Source organism: Echinops telfairi, unplaced genomic scaffold (assembly GCF_000313985.2).
Source record: "Echinops telfairi isolate 266 unplaced genomic scaffold, ASM31398v2 ScPeMD7_7423;HRSCAF=8461, whole genome shotgun sequence".
In the NCBI taxonomy this organism is placed as follows: Eukaryota; Metazoa; Chordata; class Mammalia; order Afrosoricida; family Tenrecidae; genus Echinops; species Echinops telfairi.
Window position 1 is genome coordinate 3509558 of NW_022111323.1, and position 21498 is coordinate 3531055.

The 21498-nt window shown below is 37.0% G+C and overlaps 1 protein-coding gene across 1 annotated transcript in view; it reads left to right on the forward strand.

Annotated features, from left to right (window-relative positions):
• Window positions 1–21105, forward strand: part of YIPF6 (Yip1 domain family member 6) — a 57260-nt gene extending 36155 nt beyond the window's left edge. The window contains exons 6-8 of the mRNA XM_004715451.2: window positions 14434–14559; window positions 15687–15844; window positions 19398–21105. Coding sequence (XP_004715508.2) covers window positions 14434–14559; window positions 15687–15844; window positions 19398–19516 — 403 coding nt within the window. The 3' untranslated portion in view covers window positions 19517–21105. The remainder of the gene's footprint in view (window positions 1–14433; window positions 14560–15686; window positions 15845–19397) is intronic.
• The last annotated feature ends 393 nt before the right edge of the window (window positions 21106–21498 follow it).

Below are 21498 nucleotides of genomic sequence, written 5' to 3' on the forward strand. Positions count from 1 at the left end.
ACTATTCTGGGAGGCATGCAAGTTCCCTGATAGTGGACAATAACCTGTTCACCAGGAGGGGTATTAACATAAGCAATACAATCAATAGGAGGGGAATCACCTAGGGGTGTGCCCACATTGGTTGTGGAATAAACAGTGGTGTCTGCTTGATATAGACAGCTGACAATGACTATCTAACCTTGGTCACCCTTGGGCGGGTTTGCCCTCTCTGGTATCTCCTGCAAGTGAACAGACCACCATTATCCTTATCAGAAGGGAGTGGATCTTATTTAGGGTGAGTCAGACTAATAGTCTAGCCACTATAGATGGCCGATGTTGAGAATAACCTCTGACCTACTTTCGCTGCCTAAAGAACAGTCATTCTCAAGCAGCTAAGCTTGGTTATATTTTGGGGAGACAACTTAAGAGAAATCCTTCTGTTCCCCACATTCCCTTTTTATTCTTTTGATGAAGTCATTTGATGCAAAGAAGTGTTTTTTTAAGAGGTCCTAGTCGTCTATTTTGTCTTCAGTTATGTATGTGTTTTTCATGCTTGTTTGGTAATATACTTATACCATTTATTAAAGGCATTAAGTTCATCTCTATTTTCTCATTGATGATCTTTATAGTTCTAGGATTTACTTTCAGGTGTTTAATCCATGTTGTGCTTAATTTTTTATATGGAATGAAGTTATGGGCCTCATTTAATTCTTCTGCAAATGGAAATCCAATTTTGCCAGCACCATTTCTTTAAGACACTCTTTCCTATTAACGTATTTTTGACCTTTGCCGAAAATTAGTTGCACCTTCAAAGCATGAGATTCGAACCAAAATTAGTTGTATCCTTAAATAAAATGACTTCTAAATCCATAACCTTGAAATAATAGGGAGTTGCAGCCTGAAGTCCAAGAGAGTATTTCAGTTCCTTTAATCTGCTATAGGTGTGTTTAAAGTAAGGTTCTGTTGCAGTGTAAATTACAAATCAGATCCTTGTGTTGCGACCTCTGAAGGCACTTGTCAATATCAAAAGGACAGAACCTACAGTCCCAGTTGTCTATAGCATGCAGCCTGTGTCACCAAGGACTGGATAGAAACTAGGTGAAAGGTGCCAATTAGGGACATAATACAGGTGTATTCTCCCATCGGGGCAACACAAAACTACCATATATTTGCTATTTTCATACTCTGTTTTCTCATTCTTCCTTTGAGAATGATCATTATTTGAAGATTGACTTATCTTTGGCCCTCATTATTTGCATAGTCCAGTCACATATGTTTCTAATCTGTACAAGGCAACAACCCATGTATTTTAGTCTAAAAGGCTATCATACATATATTGTTATTTTCTCAACAGTATTTTAAATTCTATATCATAAGTAAAATTAAGGATACTATCAATAGAATTCACTTTTGGATCATAATAAACTATAGGTGGCCTTGAGAAGAATGAGCATTACAGAACACTTCATGAGAAAGCATGGGCACTGCTATATGGAGGTATTCAAGTCCCACAGAAACAAATTAGATTGAGTGTTGAAGCACAGTGGTTCAAACAGTGCCAACACTGATAATGATGACTTTGTGTGCCTGTGCAGATTCCCATTTGGATGTAAACAAGAAGGAAATTATTCATTTCATCTCAGGGTTGGAAATTATGCTGAGTGGCATCACTTTACCAATAGACCCTGTGTTAGACCAGTTTGACTAGAGAAACAAATCCAGGGACATTAATGTAAGTATAGGAAAGAGCTTTTATTATTTTGCTTTAATAAATCATTTTAGTGGGGGCTCATATAGCTCTTATAACAATCTATACATCAACTGTTATCAAACACATTTGTACAAATGTTGCCATTATCATTTTCTAAACACTTTCTACTTGAGCCCTTGGTATCAGCTGCTCTTTTTTCCCTCCCTACCCCATCCTTCCACCCTTGTTAACTAATAAATTATTATTTTCATATCTTACACCGTCCGCTATCTCTCCACCCAATTTCTGTTGTTTGTACCCCATGGGGGAGGGTATTATACATTGATGATTGTGATCGGTTGCCTGTTTCTCCTCCTTCTCTCCCCACTGCCCTGTTACCCTCATGGTATCACTACTCCCATTACTGTTGCTGAGGGATTTATCTGTTCTGGATTCCATGTGTCATGTGCTCTTATCTGTACCCGTGTACATGCTCTGGCCTAACTGGGTTTTTAAGGTAGAACTGGGGTCATGATAGTGGGGTGGGTGGGGGGAGCAATAAAGAACTAAAGGAATGTTGTGTGTTTTGTTGGTACTATGCTACACTCTGGCTGACTCGTTCCTTCCTTGTGACCCTTTTGTGAGGCCAAGTTGTCTAAAGATGGACTTTGGGTCTCTACTCTGACCCCATCATTCATATGAATACAATTGTTTGGGGTCTTCAGATGCCTGGTACCTGATCCCATCAACACCTTGTGATCTCACAGGCTGGTGTGCTTCTTCCTTGTGGGCTGTGCTGCTTCCCTGTTAGATGGCCGCTTGTTTAACTTCAAGCCTTTAAGACCCCAAACGCATATCTTGTGATAGCCGGGTACCATCAGCTCTCTTCACCACATTTGCTTATGCACCATTTTTTCTTCTTCAGTGATTGTGTCAGGAAGATGAGCATCACAGAATGCCAGGTTATTAAAACAAAGTGTTCTTGTGTTGAGGGAGTACTTGAGTAGAAACCCAATGTCCATGTGCTACCTTAATAGTTATCATTTAAATATATGTACAAATGTCTTTGGCCTCCAAGTTCTTTGCTCTATTTACTTTTACTTTCCTCCTGTCCCACTATCATGTTTGGCCTTCATTCGACTCTCAGTAATTCTTCTCGGCTACATTTCACTTGATCAAATGCCACCAGGCATTCTACCCACTCCTAGCCATTGATTTTAGATCACTTGTTGTTCACTTGTTCCTGGGTTTGTGGCTCCCTCCCCTCCTTTCTCCTACCTCCTCCTCTTCCATGTCCCCCCAGAGCCGTTGGCTCCATTGTATTTTCCTTGGGATTGTTTATCCTGCCTATCTTATATGGATAGACATAAGGAAAAAAAAAAGAAGAAAAAAAGCCTATTAATAGGTCCAGGTCTGTCTGCTGACCCTTATGAATGTTTTCCAGTCGGGTCTCATGAGGTGCAAAGCCCTGCCCACCAAGTCTGAAGTCTATTTTCGGGAGTCCTCGGGGTCTTTCTTTTGCACTCCCTTTGTGTTTCTCTTCCATGTGGGCTGGTCATACTGGACATAATTCCCACACTCTCTCCAGTGCTGTCTCCTGTAGTGCTGTAGGTCTGTAAGAGGATGTCATATCTCATGGTGGGGCTGGCCCCAAGGTCCTCTCTTTGTATTGGCTACTCCAAGCAGGAATGTTGTCTTCAAGGCTTGGTGGAGGAGTATGCGGTTCTCTCTCTCTTTTTCTCTTCCTCCTTCCCTTCCTCTTAGTTTGTTCCTTTGGGCTTTTGTTTGACTATTTTTTATTTTGTTTGACTTTTTTGATGTGCACAAGTGTTTTATTTTTACTAGGTTCTAGTTATCTATTTTGTCCTCTGCTGTGGATACTTCCTTTATTATATTTGGTAGTTTGTATGCCTTGCAATAGGACCCTTAAGTTTGTCCCAATTTTCTCATTGATGATCCTTAACTTTTGGGATTTACATTTATATCCTTATTTGAAAGTGGTAAATTGAAGTCTCCTACTATTGTTGTAGAATTATCTGTTTCTCTCATCAACTAAGAATTTGATTACTATATTTAAGGGTCTCTTGTTGAACGTATAGGTAATTATTATGGTTATCTCTTCTTGTTCAGTTGTTCCTTTGATCATTATATAATTCCCTTCTTTGTTTCTCATGATAGACTTTTGCCTTGAAGTCATTTTTATCAGATTAATATTGCTACTTTTAATTTTTTTTAATTGACATTAGGCTGATATGTTTTTTTCATCCTTTGATTTTTTGGCTATTTTCTGTATGTCTAAATTGTTTTTGTAAATAGTGGATTTGAGTGTCATTATTGACACGTATGAATTTATTGCTGCCATTTTGCTTTGTAGTCTTTTGTGGTGGTGGTAGTTTCTTTTTCCTCATAATTTTATGTGCTAAGCTAATATTTTAGTATATTTTCTCATTTTTCTTTGCAGTTATTTTACTGTTTTTGTCCTTTGTTCTTCTCTTTGACCTTTTTTTAAATGACGTTTTCCATTTTCTTTTTTGTTTGCCTTGTTAATAATTATTTCATTCCAAGTTTAAGACAGTCTCTTCTTTTGTGAACTGTGTGACATTATCTGTGGTAGATGTTTTGGTATCTACACAATTCCCTGTATTACTTTATAATTGTCTTCATTGAGGAACAATATCACTAGCTGCTTAAATTCAACCTTTAATTTTCTTTAATTTTGAGTACTACTTTCTCTCTAAATATTCACTGCCATCAAGTCGATGCCAACTCAGAGCAACCTTATAGGATTGGGTAGAACTACTGTTTTTTGTTTCTGAGACTGTAACTCTTGCTGGGTATAGATAGCCCAGTCTTTCTCTAGTGGACCTGTTGGTGATTTCAAACTGCTGACCTTGCAGATTGCAGACCAACATGTAACCAGTATATGCCATCAGGGCTCCTGAGTACCTCTTTAAGAGCTTTTATTTCTGGGCAGTATTGTCTTTTATGATGATCTTGGTTAATAACTCCTCTTTTGGATTTTTTTTCCAGTAAACTCCCCATAATCATTCTTGTAAGTTTGGTCTTGTTTTAAAAATTCCTTTAATTTCTTTTTTTCCTGAACATTACCTTACTTTTCCCTCACATTTGAGTTAGAATTTTGCTGGATATTAGATTCTTGGCTCGCAGTTTATTTTCATTCAGAATTTTATATATTTCATTCTATTAACTTTTTGCCTGCATGACTTCTGGTGAAGAATTAAAACACAGTTCATATTTATTGGTTTCCCTGTAGGTATCTTTTCTTTTTTTCCTGAGTAACTCAGAAATCTCTCTTATCCTTGATATTGGAAAATTTGACTGTGATCTTGGTCATTTCTTAGGAGTCTATTTTACTTTTGGTTCTGTCAACTTTGCTCTTTTCTCCTCTGTTAGGGTATTAGGGCCGTTTTCTCCCTGTAGTTCTTAAGACTGTTTTGTCTGCTTATTATTTTTGTTCCTCTTTTGCAACACCTATCACACATAAGTTGTTCCTCCTGATGGTGTCTCACATAATTCTTAGGCAGTTTTTTTAAACTCTTTTTATTGATTTTTTTCCCTCCTACATTGGAATCTATTGATTTGTCTTATATCTTCCTCATGTGAACAGAAATTGACTATTGTCTCTGAGACTTTGCATTATTATTTTTATTTCATTTTGTTGACCAGGTGCTACTAGAATGGGTAATGGCCCTTCCTCACGAGTTATACTTGTTGGAGTACAGGTATCACTGGGTAGTGTCAGGCAGTTGACTCAGTCAGGTGGAACTGCAGAGGAATAATAAACAAAACAACAAAAGCACCCACTAATAACAAGATGAAGCATAACATACTCCCCAGACACACACAGACACTGTCTTCTGCCTCTACCCGCCCCCCAATACCCAAGCTGTAACCAACAGCTGCTTTCTCTTAATCACCAGTGTGTTTGTCTATCACAGGTTACAGAAGACAGGCAGCCTTCTGTACCTGGGTGAGAATTGGCGACCTCTTTTGTCAACAGAGGGTTGTGGGAAGTTAAGAGTGATTCCATCTCTGCTGCCTTCTGTTGGTCCACTGGTGATTTATTCAAACAACGAAAGAATAAGGAATAAAAAACAGGCCTCTGGAAAGAAACATGTACAAATGTGCTTGTTACAATTATATAGATTGTTATAAGAGCGGTAAGAGCCTTCCAATAATATGATTTTTTTAAAAACAAACACAGACCTTTGTAATCACTATAGGCTGTGGGCACTAGGGATGATTCTGGCCCTCTGTGTTTGTGTTATCAAATAAAAGGCCAGAAGGAAAGGAGAGAACAAAACAAAAATCATGAGGAAGAAAAAAATGTAAAAGCCAGAAGAAGACGTAAAAAGAAGCAATAGCTTGTCCTCTAGCCACAGAGCTGCTATAGCCTAACACAAAAGCTGCAAATCAGAGCCTTTGCTAGAACAGTGTGGTGGCTAGAACCAAATGGTGGATTACAACCTCTGCTGGTCTTCATCTGAGCATGAGCCTGTGATCCTGTATCCCTTTTGGACCTCAGGGTTTATGGTAAACCTGGTATAATTCAGCCTCCCTTGTATTTGCCTCCTGTACTGCCTGTGCTGTGTGGTGGTCCTATCAGGTGACCCCCACTGTTAGAGCATGCGTGCTGTCCTAGTGGTGTGGAGGGAGGGTTACAACCATCCTCTCGGTGGCCAGAGTGAATCTCAGATAGTCTTCTATTCACCTGGCAGATGTGGGGAGTAAGTATGTTAGAAAGGTTCTTTAGAGAAACAAAACCAGATGCTAATAATTTTAGATAGATAGATAACATGAGAAATAAACAGTTAATTAATCTATAAAGTAGTACAAATGGCTTAGTGCAACTCACTCCCGTGAGATAGCTGTCAGACACTGGCAGTCCTTCAAGTCTTGAGGGCCGCAGGGTTGTCCTCTGTAGAGCAGTTCAGGCTATCCGACCACAGGCAGCAAACAGCAAGGCAGGTAGGTCACTAACAGTCAGATGACATGGTCCGACAGTCCTCAGCTCAAGAGATGTATATTCCAATAGTTTGGCGAAGCAGGTCTTGAAGGAACCTCAAACTACAGCGACATAGTCCACGGGTTAGGTGTGCCACAGGTAGTGTAGCTTGCAAATTGAGGCACAGAACAAGCAAGGCAGCCGCACACTGGTCTGATGATCGAAGAGCAAGAGACAACAAGAAAGGCGATGCTCGCTGAGCCATTTATCTCTCCATCCTTCAATTAATCCCATGTGTTCATTGTCCATGTTGGCACAATAAACATTAACTATCTCAGTAAGGGATTGGCTCAACTCTCACAGTCAGACATTTCAGGGACTGTGCCATGATGTGGGAAGGGCTGCCCAGCTCCTGCAAGCTAAGAGTTCACTGCTCCTTTCGATCTCTGTCTCCAGTTTTTCTGTCGCTGTTTAGCTCACTTATTTTTCATTGCTTATTTAAGTCTTTAGATTTTTTTCATCCATGTCTGTTTACATACTTGTTGAAGAGAATTGTGTAGCACATCTGTCTAAGGAGCCTTTTTAATTGTGTAGCACATCTGTCTAAGGAACCTTTTTTTTTACTGGAAGTCTTTTTCCTGTCTCTTTTGTAACTTTTTGTTTTCTTCATGTATGATGTCCTTGATGTCATTCCACAATATTCTGGTCATTGGCCATTAGTGTTTAATGCATCAAAATTATTCTTGAAGTGGTCTCTAACTTCAGTTGGGATATATTCAAGGTTGCATTTTGGCTCATGTGGACTTGATTTAATTTTCTTCAGCTCTAACCTGAATTAGCTTATGAGCAATTGATCTGTTCCACAATTTACCCTTGGTCTTGTTTTGACAGATGATATTGAGCTTCCCTATCAATGCTTTCCACAGATGTGGCCAGTTAGATTTCTTTGTATTTCATTTAGTCATGTCCACATGTATTCAGAACTATTTATGATGACAAAAGTATTTTGCAATGAATCAGTCAGTTGTCTTGCAAAATTCTATCTTATTATCTTCAGCATTTTCCAACTACCTTACTCATCCTTCTTCTTTGTTTTCAACTTTCACATTCCAGTCACCAGTAATTATCAGGGCATCTTGTTTGCTTGTTTGATCAGTTTCAGACTGGTGAAGTTGGAATAAACCCGATGACTATAGTAGTTCTTGCATAAGTTTGAATAATGTTTGTATTAATGGGGGTTTCTTGTATGTGGGTGTTCATCTATCACAGACAGTATTTACTTCAGAATAAATCTTGAAAATATTTTTAGTAGCTTTATTGGCATGTACTTCACCTATCATATAATTTAATCATACAATCATATTAAGAAAAATTGTGCAGTCATTGCCACAATTAATTTCAGAGCATTTTCTTCTCATACTTGTTAGCACCCCGTTTCTCCCCATTCTTCCCTTCCATGCCCCTAGGTAATTATTAATCCAGTTACTATCTCTATCGATTTACCTATTTCAAATGCAGGGAAACAAACAGAAAGAATCATGACTAAGCAAAACAAAAACATCAATAAAAAACAAAGCAGAAAATTTTGAAAGCTGAAACAACTTTAAAGTTGGTCAAAAGGGAAATCAAATGATAAGGTATTACATTTTAATCTGACTACATTTCCCATAATCGACTTTATAGTGCTCTCTGTCTGAGAGCAAGGCTATTCACATCCCTGGACTATGTTCAGAGGGAATTCCTGGAGGCTTAATCCATGTGGGGACCCTGCAAATGGATTTTGGACTGCCACTGTCATCCACAGCCTTCTTCAAACCAAGTGTTCACAATGTAAGCTCTGATATTATTACCTACTTTGGATTTGGATTTTATTATTTACAATCCTGGGATTTAACAGGCTGGTGTGCGCTTCTTCCATGTGGATTTAGTTGATATCTCACTTGTTTGAAAATAAGCCTTAAGACCCCAGGCACTATTCTTTCTTAGCTAGGCACCATCTGGTTTCTTCACCATACTTTTCTATAGCACCAGTATCTAAAATGATATCTTCATGAGTGTGAACATCAAGCAGAGCCATGTCATAAGAAGTTATTGTTCTTAGATTGGGGCTAGAATTAAGTGTGAGACCAAAATTCACTCACACACACCAAAATTCACTCATACATCGATGGTTTATAGATCTTTGGTTCACTTTAGAGACATCATTGTCATTTTATGATAGAGAACATTATAGATCATCCCTCTGGGACATAATTCTACAGAAAATTAATTTAGCCAAGGGTGTAGAATTTCAAACATGGTTGAGAAAAGGAAATTATGAAAGTATAGACTGGCTGCAGATTGTAGAATATGAGTTCTTGACTTGTGACTATACACTACACAAACAATGGGAGTTGGTGATGGTACAAAATTTCATGAGCACTCATTCACTAAGGCAGAACCTTGCCAGCCTGTCATAAAAAAGCAAGGAAGGCATTAAAATAGTAAGCAAGTGATTTGAACCAAAGTCCAGTGACCTCCAATTCCAAAACCTGTGGATTGCAGTCATCTGCTTCTTTTCACAGTAGGGTGTTTTATCTTTAAGTCCAATAGAGGGTGTTAGTTCCTTAAATCTGCTACAGGTAAGTTGGAGGTAAAGCCGAGTTCATTTAGTTCATTTCCACATCAAATGTTTCTGGTGCGTCCTATGAAGGATGTTGTGCTCCTTGACAGGCTAGAGTTAAAAGCCCAGTAATCTATAGTGTGATGCCTGGATCACCAAGGGCTGGATAGAAACTAGGTCAAAAGTGTCCAGTTAGAAACATAGTACTACTAGAGATATTCTCCCCTTGGGTGCTTTATAAGCATTGTTAAACCACCCCCCTTCTCCCTTTGGACAGTTTTCCCTCCTATTTTACACACCAACAGAAATGTAGTCACCTTCTCCAAGACATCCCTACCACTTTCCCCATCTTGACTTGAGTTTCCAGTACGTTTTGCTTATCCTTCTTGTATGGGCTAGTCTAGCTTCTTGCTGTTGTGAACTGTGCTGCAGTGAACGTGGGAGAGCATATGTCTGTTCGTGTTCCATTTCTTATTTTGTTGTATTATATAACCCGCAAAGGTATTCCTGAGTTGTATGGTATTTCTAGCCCCAGTTGCTTTTAGGTAGCACCATATCACTTTCCACAATGGTTGTACATATTTACATGCCCACCAGCAATGTATGAATTCCACTCTTTCTATGCCCTCATGTGTCTTTGTTCTCTGTGTTTTGAATTGGACCATCATTGTGGGTATAAATTGATATCTCATCATTGTTTTCATCTGCATCTTTCTGAGGGCTAGTGATTGGGATTAATTCCTCTGGTGCTTGTTAGTCATTTGAATGTCGTGCTTTGTGAATTGTCTGTGTCCTTTGCCCACTTTTTAATTAGATTATTTGTGTTTTCCTTATTGAGATGTTGCAGAATTCTATAGATTTTAGTAATTAGGTCCTTGACCATTTTCTCATTGATCAATCAATGGGCTTCTGTTTTACGCTTTTGATGAGCTCCTTTGATGTTCATATTTTTGTGTTTTATTTTTAATAGGTCCCAATCATCTATTTTGTCTTTTTCACTGTATGCTTTCTTTATTATTTTGGTAATCCATGTATTCCCTTCAATAGGGCTGTTAAGTTAGTCCCAATTTTTTCATTGATGATCCTAAGTTTGGGTTTACATTATGTCTCATCTCAATCTTGAGTTCATTTTGATGCATTGGGTGTGGTTTGGGTCCTATTTTAATCTTCTGCAGATGGAGTTCCAATTTTTCCAGCACCATTTGTTGAAGAGGTGTCCCTGTCTGATTTAATGTTTTTGGGCACTCTCTTGAAAATAAATTCCTTGTAGGTGAATATTTCTGGATTTTCTATCCTGTTGAATTGGTCTATGTATTGGTCTATTCATTATTCCAGGCTATTTTGACTACTGTGACTGTAGTGGTTTTGAGGTCAAATAGTGGAAGGCCTTATATTTATTCTTTTTTGTTGTTGTTAAATAATCATTTTATTAGGGGCTCATATAACTCATCACAATCTGTACATCCATCATTTGTGTCCAGCACATTAGTACATATGTTGACTTCATCATTCTCACAACACCCACTTTCCACTTGAGCCCTTGGTGTCAGCTCATTTTTCCTCCTCCCTCCCCGCTCCCCCCCACTGAACCCTTGATAATTTATAAATTATTATTATTTTATCATATCTTACCCCATCCAACGTCTCCCTCACCCACTTCTCCGCTGTCCGTCCCCCAGGGAGGAGGCCATATGCAGACCTTGTCATCTGTTCCCCATTTCTCCCTCTCCTTCCCTCCACCCTCCCGCCATCGCCACTCTCTCCATTAGTCCTGGGGGGGGGGTGGTTCATCTGTCCTGGGTTCACTATATTTCCAGTTCCTATCTGTGCCAGTGTACATCCTCCAGTCCAGCCGGATATGTAAGGTAGAATTGGGATCATGGTAGTGCGGGGGGGGGCATTTAAGAACTAGAGGAAAATTTCATATTTCATCGTTACTACACTGCACTCTGATTTGCTCCTCTCCTCCCTGCAGCCCTTCTGCAAGGGGATGTTCAATAGTTCTTTCCTTATCCTGGGCTTCTTCTTGCTGCATACGAAGTTGATAATTAGTGTTTTCATTTCTTTAAAGAATGAAGGTGGAATTTGGATCAGAATGGTGTTGTATTTGTAAATTGCTTTAGGTAGTACTGTATTGATATTTTTCACAGTATTATTTTGCTGTCCATGGACCCAGGATGTTCTTCCATTTGTGTAAGTCTCTTAGTTTAGTGTTCTGCAATTTTCTTTGTGCAGATCTTATGGATTTTTTTGTTTAGGCTTATTCCTAAGTATTTCATCTTTTGTGTGGTTATTTTGAGGTTATTTTGTGTGGTTATTGTAATTTGTACTATTTCCTTGATGTGTGTTTTAGAACACTCTTCACTGGTATGTAGGAATCTGACTGGTTTCTGCTTGTTATTCTTGTATCCTGCTACTTTCCCAATTCATCAATTCTTTCTTACATTCTTTTTGTGGAGACCTCCGGAGTTCTCTCTGTATAAAATCATATCCTCTGCAAATAGAGTAAGTTTTACTCCTCTTTGCCCTTAAGCTGTTTTTCCTGTCTAGTTGTTCTGCCTAACTTCTAGCCTGAATTTGAATAGGAGTGGTGATAAGGGGGAGCAGCCTTGTCTAGTTCCACTTCCAGGGGAAATGTTTTCATTTTTCCCTCATGGATTGTGATATTGTTTGTTTGATTTTTTTTTATTTTCAAATCTTTAGCTACATTTGTTAAGAGAAAGAAAAAACCCCAAATATTTTTTAAAAATTTTAAAAATTCCTTTTAAATGTGTACATAATGTTATTAGTAACAAATATAAAGCATTTTTAAGATACTTGGTGACTTGTTATTTCAAAGGGGAATAAATACCTAGTGAAATTTTACAATTAAAATGATCTATTTGGTAATAACTATAGAAAGAGTTCTGCTAATAAAATAATTGGTTTGGGAAGAAGAGTTAAAAGTTTTCCAAAATGTCAGAAAAGATTTAAACACTATGTGTTTAAAATGTTAATACAGCAATATTAATTCAATACATAATTGAAGTGATACTGACTTTATTCCCTGTTTGGAGCTATTATATATATATATTTTGAAAACCCTTGCCTGTTGGATTTTCATATATGGCTTTTATTATGTTGAGGAATTTCCCTTCTATTTGCATTTTATTGAGTATATTTATTAGAAACTGTATTGGATATTGAATGCTTTTTCTGTGTCTATTATCATGTGATTCTTATTCTTTGTCTTGTTTATGTGGTAGATTGCATTGATTGTTTTTCAAATGTTGAACCATCCTTGCATGCCTAGTATGAATCTCAGTCAATCTTGATGAATTATTTTTTTGATATGTTGTTGGATTCAATTGGCCAGAATTTTGTTGAGAATTTTTGCATCCATGTTCATGATATTGGTCTGTAGTTTTCTTTCTTTGTGGGGTATTTGCCTAGTTTTGGTATCAGGTTTATACTTACTTCATAGAATGAGTTTGAGAGTTTGTTGTCCCATTGTATATCCTAGAATAGTCTGTATACAATTGGTGACAGCTCTTCCCTGAATGCTTGGTAGAATTCTCCTGTGAAACCATCTGGTCCTGGGTTTTCTTGGTTGAAAGTTTCTTGATGACCTTCCCTGTTTCTTCTTTTGGGGTCTGTTCAGGTTTTCTACATCCATTTGTAAATTTGGGTATCTACAGCATCTACATTTCATTTCTACAGCAAGTACAGATGTAATACACCTGGGTTATTTCTATACCAACAATAGTCTTAAGTATTCAAAGTTCAAAATTCAAAGCAGTTTACATCTGTAAAATTCTTAAAGGATATTGAAGTTACTACCTAAATGCAAAGCTAAGTCTCTTCATAATTAATAATTAGTATGTTTAAATTTTAAAAAATTATCAAGAGATTTATAAACCAAAAAATAAACTCACTACCATCAAGTCAGTGCCGACTTATAGCAGCCCTATAAGACAGGGAACTGCCCCTGTGAGTTTCTGAGACTAACTCTTTCTGAGAAAGTTCCGTCTTTCTCCTGCAGAGCGGCTTGGAGTTTTGAACTGAAAACCTTCCAGATTGCAGCCCAATGTGCAACCAGTATGCCACAGACTTCTTCAGTATAAGAACTAAAATCGTAACCCAAGGATTATAAATTCATGTGTACCTAAAAGCCAGATGAGTAACTTAAATTCATGTGGTAGGCTGGGTAGTAAAATCCCATAAACCCTTTGTGGAGAAACTTGCTGCTAAGTAAACTGCAGCTGATTATTACCATAGAGGAATGCAGGCCCAGTGTTAGCAGAACTTATTATTCAAGAAAATCTAGAAATTCAGATTTTTATGTGAAACCTCTAATTTTAGAATATAGGCATTCCCCAGGTTACACACATCCAACTTATGGACAACTCCTACATCCCCTTAATGTTACGTAAATCTAACCACATTTTGCAGTGATTGAACTCGCAACAAATTCTTCATCACAATCTCTTTACTTACTGCACGTACAACTTTTAAATCCTTGGAAAGTCTTTCAACCTTTTCTTGCACTAAAATAAGGCTAAATAAAAACTGTATGCACCTGTTCCAAAATATTTATAAATTGTTAAAGACACAGGTAGGAACCAATCTCTTGTCCTTTAGGAACTGCCTAGCAACACCAACTTGAATTTTAAAGCATTTTAAGCATTATAAGGAGCCTTGGTGGCAGTGTAGTGTGTTACGTATTGGGCTACTAACTGCAAGGTCAGCAATTTGAAATCACTAGTCGCTCTGAGGGAGAAAGATGAGACTTTCAATTCCTGTAAAGACATATAGCCTCAGAAACTCAGAGGGGCAGCTCTACCCCATCCTATAGGATTTCTATGAATCAGAATTGACTCTATAGTAGTAAGTATGGACCAAAACTGAGCCACATTTGCTCCTTCAGTTTGTTGTAACTTCTACTTAACCAATGTAAAGCTCTTCTTTAATCTATTAAATAATTTCAAGAAGGGGTGAATGGATCACCCCTTATAGCCCATGGCATTTGGAATTTGAAGTAAAGGGACCTTGCCAAGTATCTCTGGCATTTTCCTTTCAGCACCACCTATACATTACAGATCTTTAGGTAAGGAATAAAGCGGTTCTCTGACTCAATGTTTGAGGGCTCATACCTTTTTAAAAATTATTATTATTTTAATAGAAGAGTAGGAGTTTCTCAGGCTGTTTCTCTTTCAGAATGCTTCAGAGAAGTTCTGCAGATAGTGAAAGAGATGGAGGGCCCCAGTTTGCAGAAGTGTTTGTTATTGTGTGGTTTGGTGCCGTTACTATTACCCTCAACTCTAAACTTCTTGGAGGAAACATGTGAGTATCATTAAGTTAAATCTCTCTTTCCCTTGCCAGGTGGCATATCTTTTTAAGGGGAACAAGTTATTTAGACACTTAAAAAATGAAAAATCCAAATTGTAAACGTGACCAAAGATAAAAAAAGTATTTTTAAGACCACTGAACAGAGATGACTTAATTGTATTAAGTTATTGGCAGTTCTTTGATAAGTTTCGGTTGCTTTTTCTAGTCCCTGAAATTTCAGACAGACTCTTTTTGTCTAGAGCTTTCAACAGGTCCTCAAATAGTATTATCAGCTGGAAATGATTAAGAAGAACCATCTTAGCAATTTGGTGAGATGATAGAAGGAGATCTCCGGGAATTAGAGTAGATCTTCTGAGATCCTAAATGGATGACTTTTCAGGGAGCTTAAGAGTGAAAGTAGTATACAGAAAGAAAATTAAAGCATGCGCTTAATACAGGAGATTATCCTTATACAATTAATGGTAATATAGTGAGATAGTGTATTGTGCCAGTGTATTGGCCAATAAACACAAGTGGGATTAACTGAAGGGCGGAGAGATAAATGGCTCGGTGAGTCTCGCCTTTCTTGTCTCTCGCTCTTTGATCATCAGACCAGTGTGTGGCTGCCTTGCTTGTTCTGTGCCACAATTTACAGGCTACACTACCTGTGGGAAGCCTAGCCTATGAACTGTCACTGTAAATTGAGGTCTCTTTAAGACATCTCTGGAGCTGGGGACTGGCGGTTGGTGACCTGGCTGACAGTTGGTGACCTGCCTTGTGATTGGCTGCTGTGCTGAGATAGCCTAGCTCTCTCTATATAGAGGAAGACCTCGCAGCAGACTAGACTTGAAGGACTGCTAGTGTCTCACAACTCTCTGTCACGGGAGTGAGTTGCACTGAGCCATTTGTACTGCTTTATAATTTAACTGTTCATTTCTTGTTATATATCTAATTATATTTATAAATAAATATATTAAATTATCAGCAATTTGGTTTTATGTCTCTAGAGAACCCTGTCTAACACATATAGTCATGTATCTGGAAAGATGAAACCCTCTATGATGTATAGAAATTGATGTAATAACATATATCATGATATATTAGTTATATTTATGATCTTTATGACTATGTGGTATTTTTAGATCTTTTTTTCAGAGCCTCTGTGTCCTGGGTTACTGTATACTCCCTTTGACAGTGGGGATGCTAATTTGTCGGCTGGTACTTTTGGCTGAGCCAGGACCGGCAAACTTCATAGTTCGACTTTTTGTGGTGATTGTGATGTTTGCTTGGTCTATAGCAGGTAAGAATCTCAACAGTACTAGAGCTGACAATAATATAGGTTAGAGATGAAGACCAACTGAGAAGCATAGAGCTTCTAAGTTAGGTGTGAGTGATATGATTGCTGTGGATGAGAGGGTCATTCACAGGACCCTCTATTCTTAGTAAGATAATTTTTTTGTGGGTATTATCTCTGTTGGGTTCTGGGTTTTTAAGGCACTGAGATTTTAAAGATATATTTAAATTATTGAATAATGGACAGGATTGGGAAACAAGATTATGCAAAATTCAGCTTAACCTTGATCTATAAAGGAGCTTCAAAAAGTTTGTGGAAAAAATGGAATTGAAAGGTAATGGACTTCTTCCACACTTTTTAAAGTCCCCTTGTATTGGAGGGCTTACTAAATTACTTTGGCTTTTCAAAGATACCTAATCAATAAAAATCTAGCCAACATAAAGAAGAAAGGTTGCCATCCAGTCAGTTCTAACTCATAAAGAACCCATTGTTTCCATGGGATTTTCAATGGCTCGTTATTGAGAAATAGATCACCAGGCCTATCTTTTGAGGCCCTCTATCCATCTCTAACCTCCAGCCTTTCAGTTAACAGCATTAACTGTTTGCACTACTCAGGGACTTGGGCTAACATTTTCTGATCACTTTGTTCTTTTATTGTTCTAAGTGGTTGGTGTGTTATCTCATTTAATCTTTAGAACAACCCCATGAGATAAATACTATTGTTAGTTTGATTTTAGCGATAAGAAACAGTCAAGAGAGAAGTTAAATAACCCACCTAGGACACATAACTCAAATTCCAAACCCAAGCAGATCACTTACCCTTAAGAATTATTTTAACCTATAGATGTAGTATAATGAACCTATATGATGAACCTATAGGGACAACAAGTAGAATAAGGGTTTCAGGAAGTGGACGGTACAGGAGTGGGTGCTGGGGGCAGTAAAGGCACAATGTCAAGGAGTCCAGGAAGAAAAAGAATGTTTGGAAACGGATTGTGGTAGCAGTTGTCTAATTCTGCTTGATGTGATTGAACTATCGAGTGATATTATATATGTATTAGCTCCCAAATAATAATAAATAATTTTAAAAAAAGAATTAAACTACACCTTAGCTTCCAGCATAAGTCGTGTCACTATGTTGTGCTTTTCGGCTTCAATGGAAAATTTTTCTAAAAATTAGGAATTGTCGCTAGCATGTGGCCCTATGTGGTGCAGATAAGTGGTCACTAGCTTCTGACAGACTGCATAATATTTTAAAGTACAGTAACATTTCATTGCTTTGGAACATGGTTTAAAGTAATTAAAAATATGATCTATGAGAGCCAGAATTATGTTCCAAAGGCTGCATATTTTGCTTGAGTATGTTATCCATGGAGAGCCCTCTAATTTCCTCACTTAGACTCTGATAATTTGCCATACATGTAGTTGTTACTAGCTTATTTATCCGGTACTTATACCCATAGTGGATCAGAAAGTGGCATCTAAGAAGTAGGGGTAGAGGCTGTTAATAAGAATTCATTCTTTAATTCAGCGTATATTTATTAAACATAAGCTATAAGTTAGGTACTGTGCTACGTAATGGGCATGCACATAGTCTATGTACTTGGAGTTCATAATAAAATGAAACAGCCTTAAGTACATAAGCACTTATTGGCGATGATGGTCCAGGTAGAAGATGTAAGTCTGCAATGAACAATTGGGACACAGAAGAAGGTAGTGAGTGAGCAATTATACTTGGGGTGGCGGAACACCAGGTGGTTGACTCAGGAAATATTTTCTATAGAGTGGATACTTGATGAGTGAATATTTTCTGGATCAATAAGAGGGCTGGCATTTAAAAGAGCTGATAATAAGAGTAACATTTATAAAGCATAGCAGTATAAGACTGTTTGCCACAGGTCAAATAACCTTACACATCTTTATAAGTATATTTGAGCTCATTGTCTTTTTTATTAAAAGTTAGAAAACTGTGATGAATCAAAATATATTGCTACTAGGGTTGTAGTTCATATATACCTGGGTTCAGTTTAAATGAAATGTCTTTAAGCATGTCTTTGCAATCAGTGCATGGCTGTTGATCAGTTCTCCCAGGATTAGATTTGTTTTAATCTCATTAGTGTGCTTTCCTCCCAAAAGATACTTTTTGTGCCAAGTATAAAAATGATTTTGAGATCAGTCCTAATATCAGTTTTTTTTTTAAAGTTGAAGTAGACATCATTCCAAATCATTGAAAACAAAGTAGAAAACATTAAAAACATTGGATCAAGAGGGAGATCATATAAAAGTCAGTAATCCATGTATTGTGATTTGTAGGCAGCCTACACATGTTTAATTTTCTTTTCTCAATTGTACTTTAAATGCATTACCATGGGCAAAATCAATGATAATATGAAGGACCTTATGCTCCAGAGAGATGATTGGTAATGTAACATAAAATAACAAAAAATGTCTCTAAGGTGAACCAGAGGCATATATAAAACCTAGATATAGGAATGGATTTGGGGCTCACACTTAATCCTAGTTTCAGTCTAAGAACAGTTTGTTCTTATGACATGGCCCTTCTCGATACTCACCCTCGTGAAGAGAGCTCGGAAGATATGGGTGCTACAGAAACTAGAATGTATCTATCAGAAAGAATAGCATCTGAGGTCTTAAAGGCTTGTTTTCAAAAAGCAACCATCTAAGTGAAACATCAACTAAGCCCACATGGAAAAATCACACCAACATGCATGATCCAATGATTGTAAATAATATCCAAGTCCAAAGGAGGGAATGGCATCAGAATTGTGAAATTCTGGTTTGCAGAAGGCTATGGATGATAGTGGAAGCCCCAAATACATTTGGAGGATCTACAGCCTTGCTATTATACAGAATGCACTGAAAAGTGGATTTTGACAGATGTGACTAGGTTAAATCCAGTACCTTACCATTTGATCTCCCTTTTGAAACATTTTGAATTTGCTCTAATTTTTAATATTTTCTGTTTTCATTCACTGGGTTTATCTCTTGTATTTTGTTATATTTGGTAGCCTTCTTGACTCTTTTTAATGTATTTTTTATATTTTTTGGTATATGAAACCCTGGATGAATGAATATATAAAAACAACTGGATTAAGGGTTCTTGCGATGTGTGGCAGGGAGAGGTTGGGGGAAAATAGCTATTAACAAGGAGTACAAGAAGAAAGAACATCCTCTAAAACTGATTGTGGTAGCAATTGTACAACATTTCTTGATATGACTGAACTATTGAATTGTATGCTGTCTGGATTGTGTTCTAATAAAATGGTGTGTGTATACATATATATAATATATATTTTTGTGTATATATATAAAGTCTATATATGTGTGTGTGTATGTATGTATACATATATATACCGAGAGAAAGAGAGATATATCAAATGACAAGAGTCACATTTTGACCAAATTACAACTTCAGTAATCCACCTATAATATACTCTGTATGATTAAAAATAACTCTGTCAAGCACTTTTAGTTAGTAAGTGTGAATAATTATGACAATGTATTTTATTAAATATTCTTGTTTTGTTTTTTTGTTTAGCCTCTACAGCTTTTCTTGCTGATAGCCAGCCTCCAAACCGCAAAGCCCTTGCTGTGTATCCTGTTTTCTTGTTTTATTTTGTCATCAGTTGGATGATTCTCACCTTTACTCCTCAGTAAATCAAGAAATGGAAATTAAAGACCAGCAAATTAAACATTCATTGGAATGATACAGGTCACTATGGAATTTGCCTCTGGCCCTCATTTGTCTAACTTTGGAGATATTGGTACCTTAGTAGGTGAGGAGATTAAAAGGGAGCTGCCATATAGCACCATTGCCACTTACATAAGGAAATGATGTTTAAAAGGCTATAATTTTCCATGTAAATGTTATTTCTTTAGAATACATGTGCAAAGTATAGGCACAATATAATGCCTCCTTGATGGAATAACTGGTCCATTTGAGTGACATCCAATAACTCAAAATGCACATAGATACACCCTGGAAGTTGAATAGAGTTGGAAACTGTATTTCCGTGAGAATAATGATTCAGGTGCAACTCTTAATCATATTGCCTTATGACTATTTAAATATGCCTCTTTGTAAATAAGAATGTATAGTCTGTAATCATGTCCATTTATTTCTGTCACTTAAAAGTAAACAAGGCAATAGCAGAAATTGCAAGGAAATTTCTTAGATATGTGGAGAGGGAAAGAATATGTATTAACCTAGATTCAGGATTTAATCAAAGAAAATTCAGTACTTTCTGCTTTCAGAAAAGTGAAGGATCTCTAAATAATCAACTTGTTTGGTTTCTTTGTATAGTCACTTTTCTGCCAAACTTAATAGCACATAGGTGGCACTCTAGTTTTTTATCTTACTTCCTATTGCTAAATATGCAAGCTGAGATATATGCAGTAAACATGTAACTTTACTTTGACTTAGATTCTCAATTGACTAATGCTTGAATTTACACAAGTACAAGATCATATACATTTAGAATGATAGGTCTCTAATGTGTATCATCATATGGAAACCTCTTATGGGTGAAGAGACACAGTTTGGATATAACAAAGCCTATACGGTTTTCTTTGTTATTCTGTGTAGTCTGTCCTCTAACTAGAAAATAAAGTGAAATAAGCCTGCATTTAACCATTGAACGTGGATGTATTGTGGCTGATTAACACCACAGCTTGATGCTTAGAGTAGGTTGAGTTGGGTGTATATCTGCTGGCTTTTCTTAGTGGGCCTATTTGTTAAGCTTGTTACCTTTCCTTTATATAAATATAAATACTCTGCGCAAGTATGCATCCATCTACTCAACTACTTATGTACACAAGTATGCAGGCTTTTCAGGGAACTGAGGGTCTAGGACAAGCTGCTGCCTTCTGTAAATTTCACAAGGAAGGACTCTGAAGAAGGATTCATGCCGATAACAAACACTGTAAATGGACAATTACTTATAAATACAGAGATTTCTTATTTCACATTTTTCTTTAGGATATTTATTTTGTATTTCAAGACTACCTACACATAGGTAATTTTAACAACTTGTTTTCTCTATCCAAATGAACCAAGTGAACACTACTAGGACAACTGGGTCATTGGAATGATGTCCAGTAAAGGCACTGCAAAGTAGGTCCCACCTTTCTTAAGCCTTGTCCAGAATTGTTGTTTATACATTTATATTTATTTTCTTTCATCCTGTAAATTTGTAAATGAGCAAGTGTCTCAGTCTTGAATTAATAAAGAAAATATTTTCAAACTAGTTTTAAGTTTTAAATGAATCCTAAATTATCCATTTCCATTTTCTAAATTCCCCCTAAAAATATCACCTTTTCAACATCTTTTTTATCTATTCCAATGATTATAATGCAAGATATAGAATAATTTATTAATCATTGCTTAAGGAGCCTAGTTTTGCTAACTGCAAGGTTGGTAATTCAATTCAATACACCTCTGTGAGAGGAAGATGAGATTTTCTGCTCTCATAAAGATTTACAGTCTCAGAAAGCCTACATAGGGTTGATATGAGTCAGAATTGATTTGATGGCAGTGGGTTTTCCAGATCTTTTCTTTCTCAAAGGGAATGAAATCTGAACTGAATTTTACTCAGGTTGTATATTGGGTCATATAATTCTAAAGCTATGACTTTTGGGGT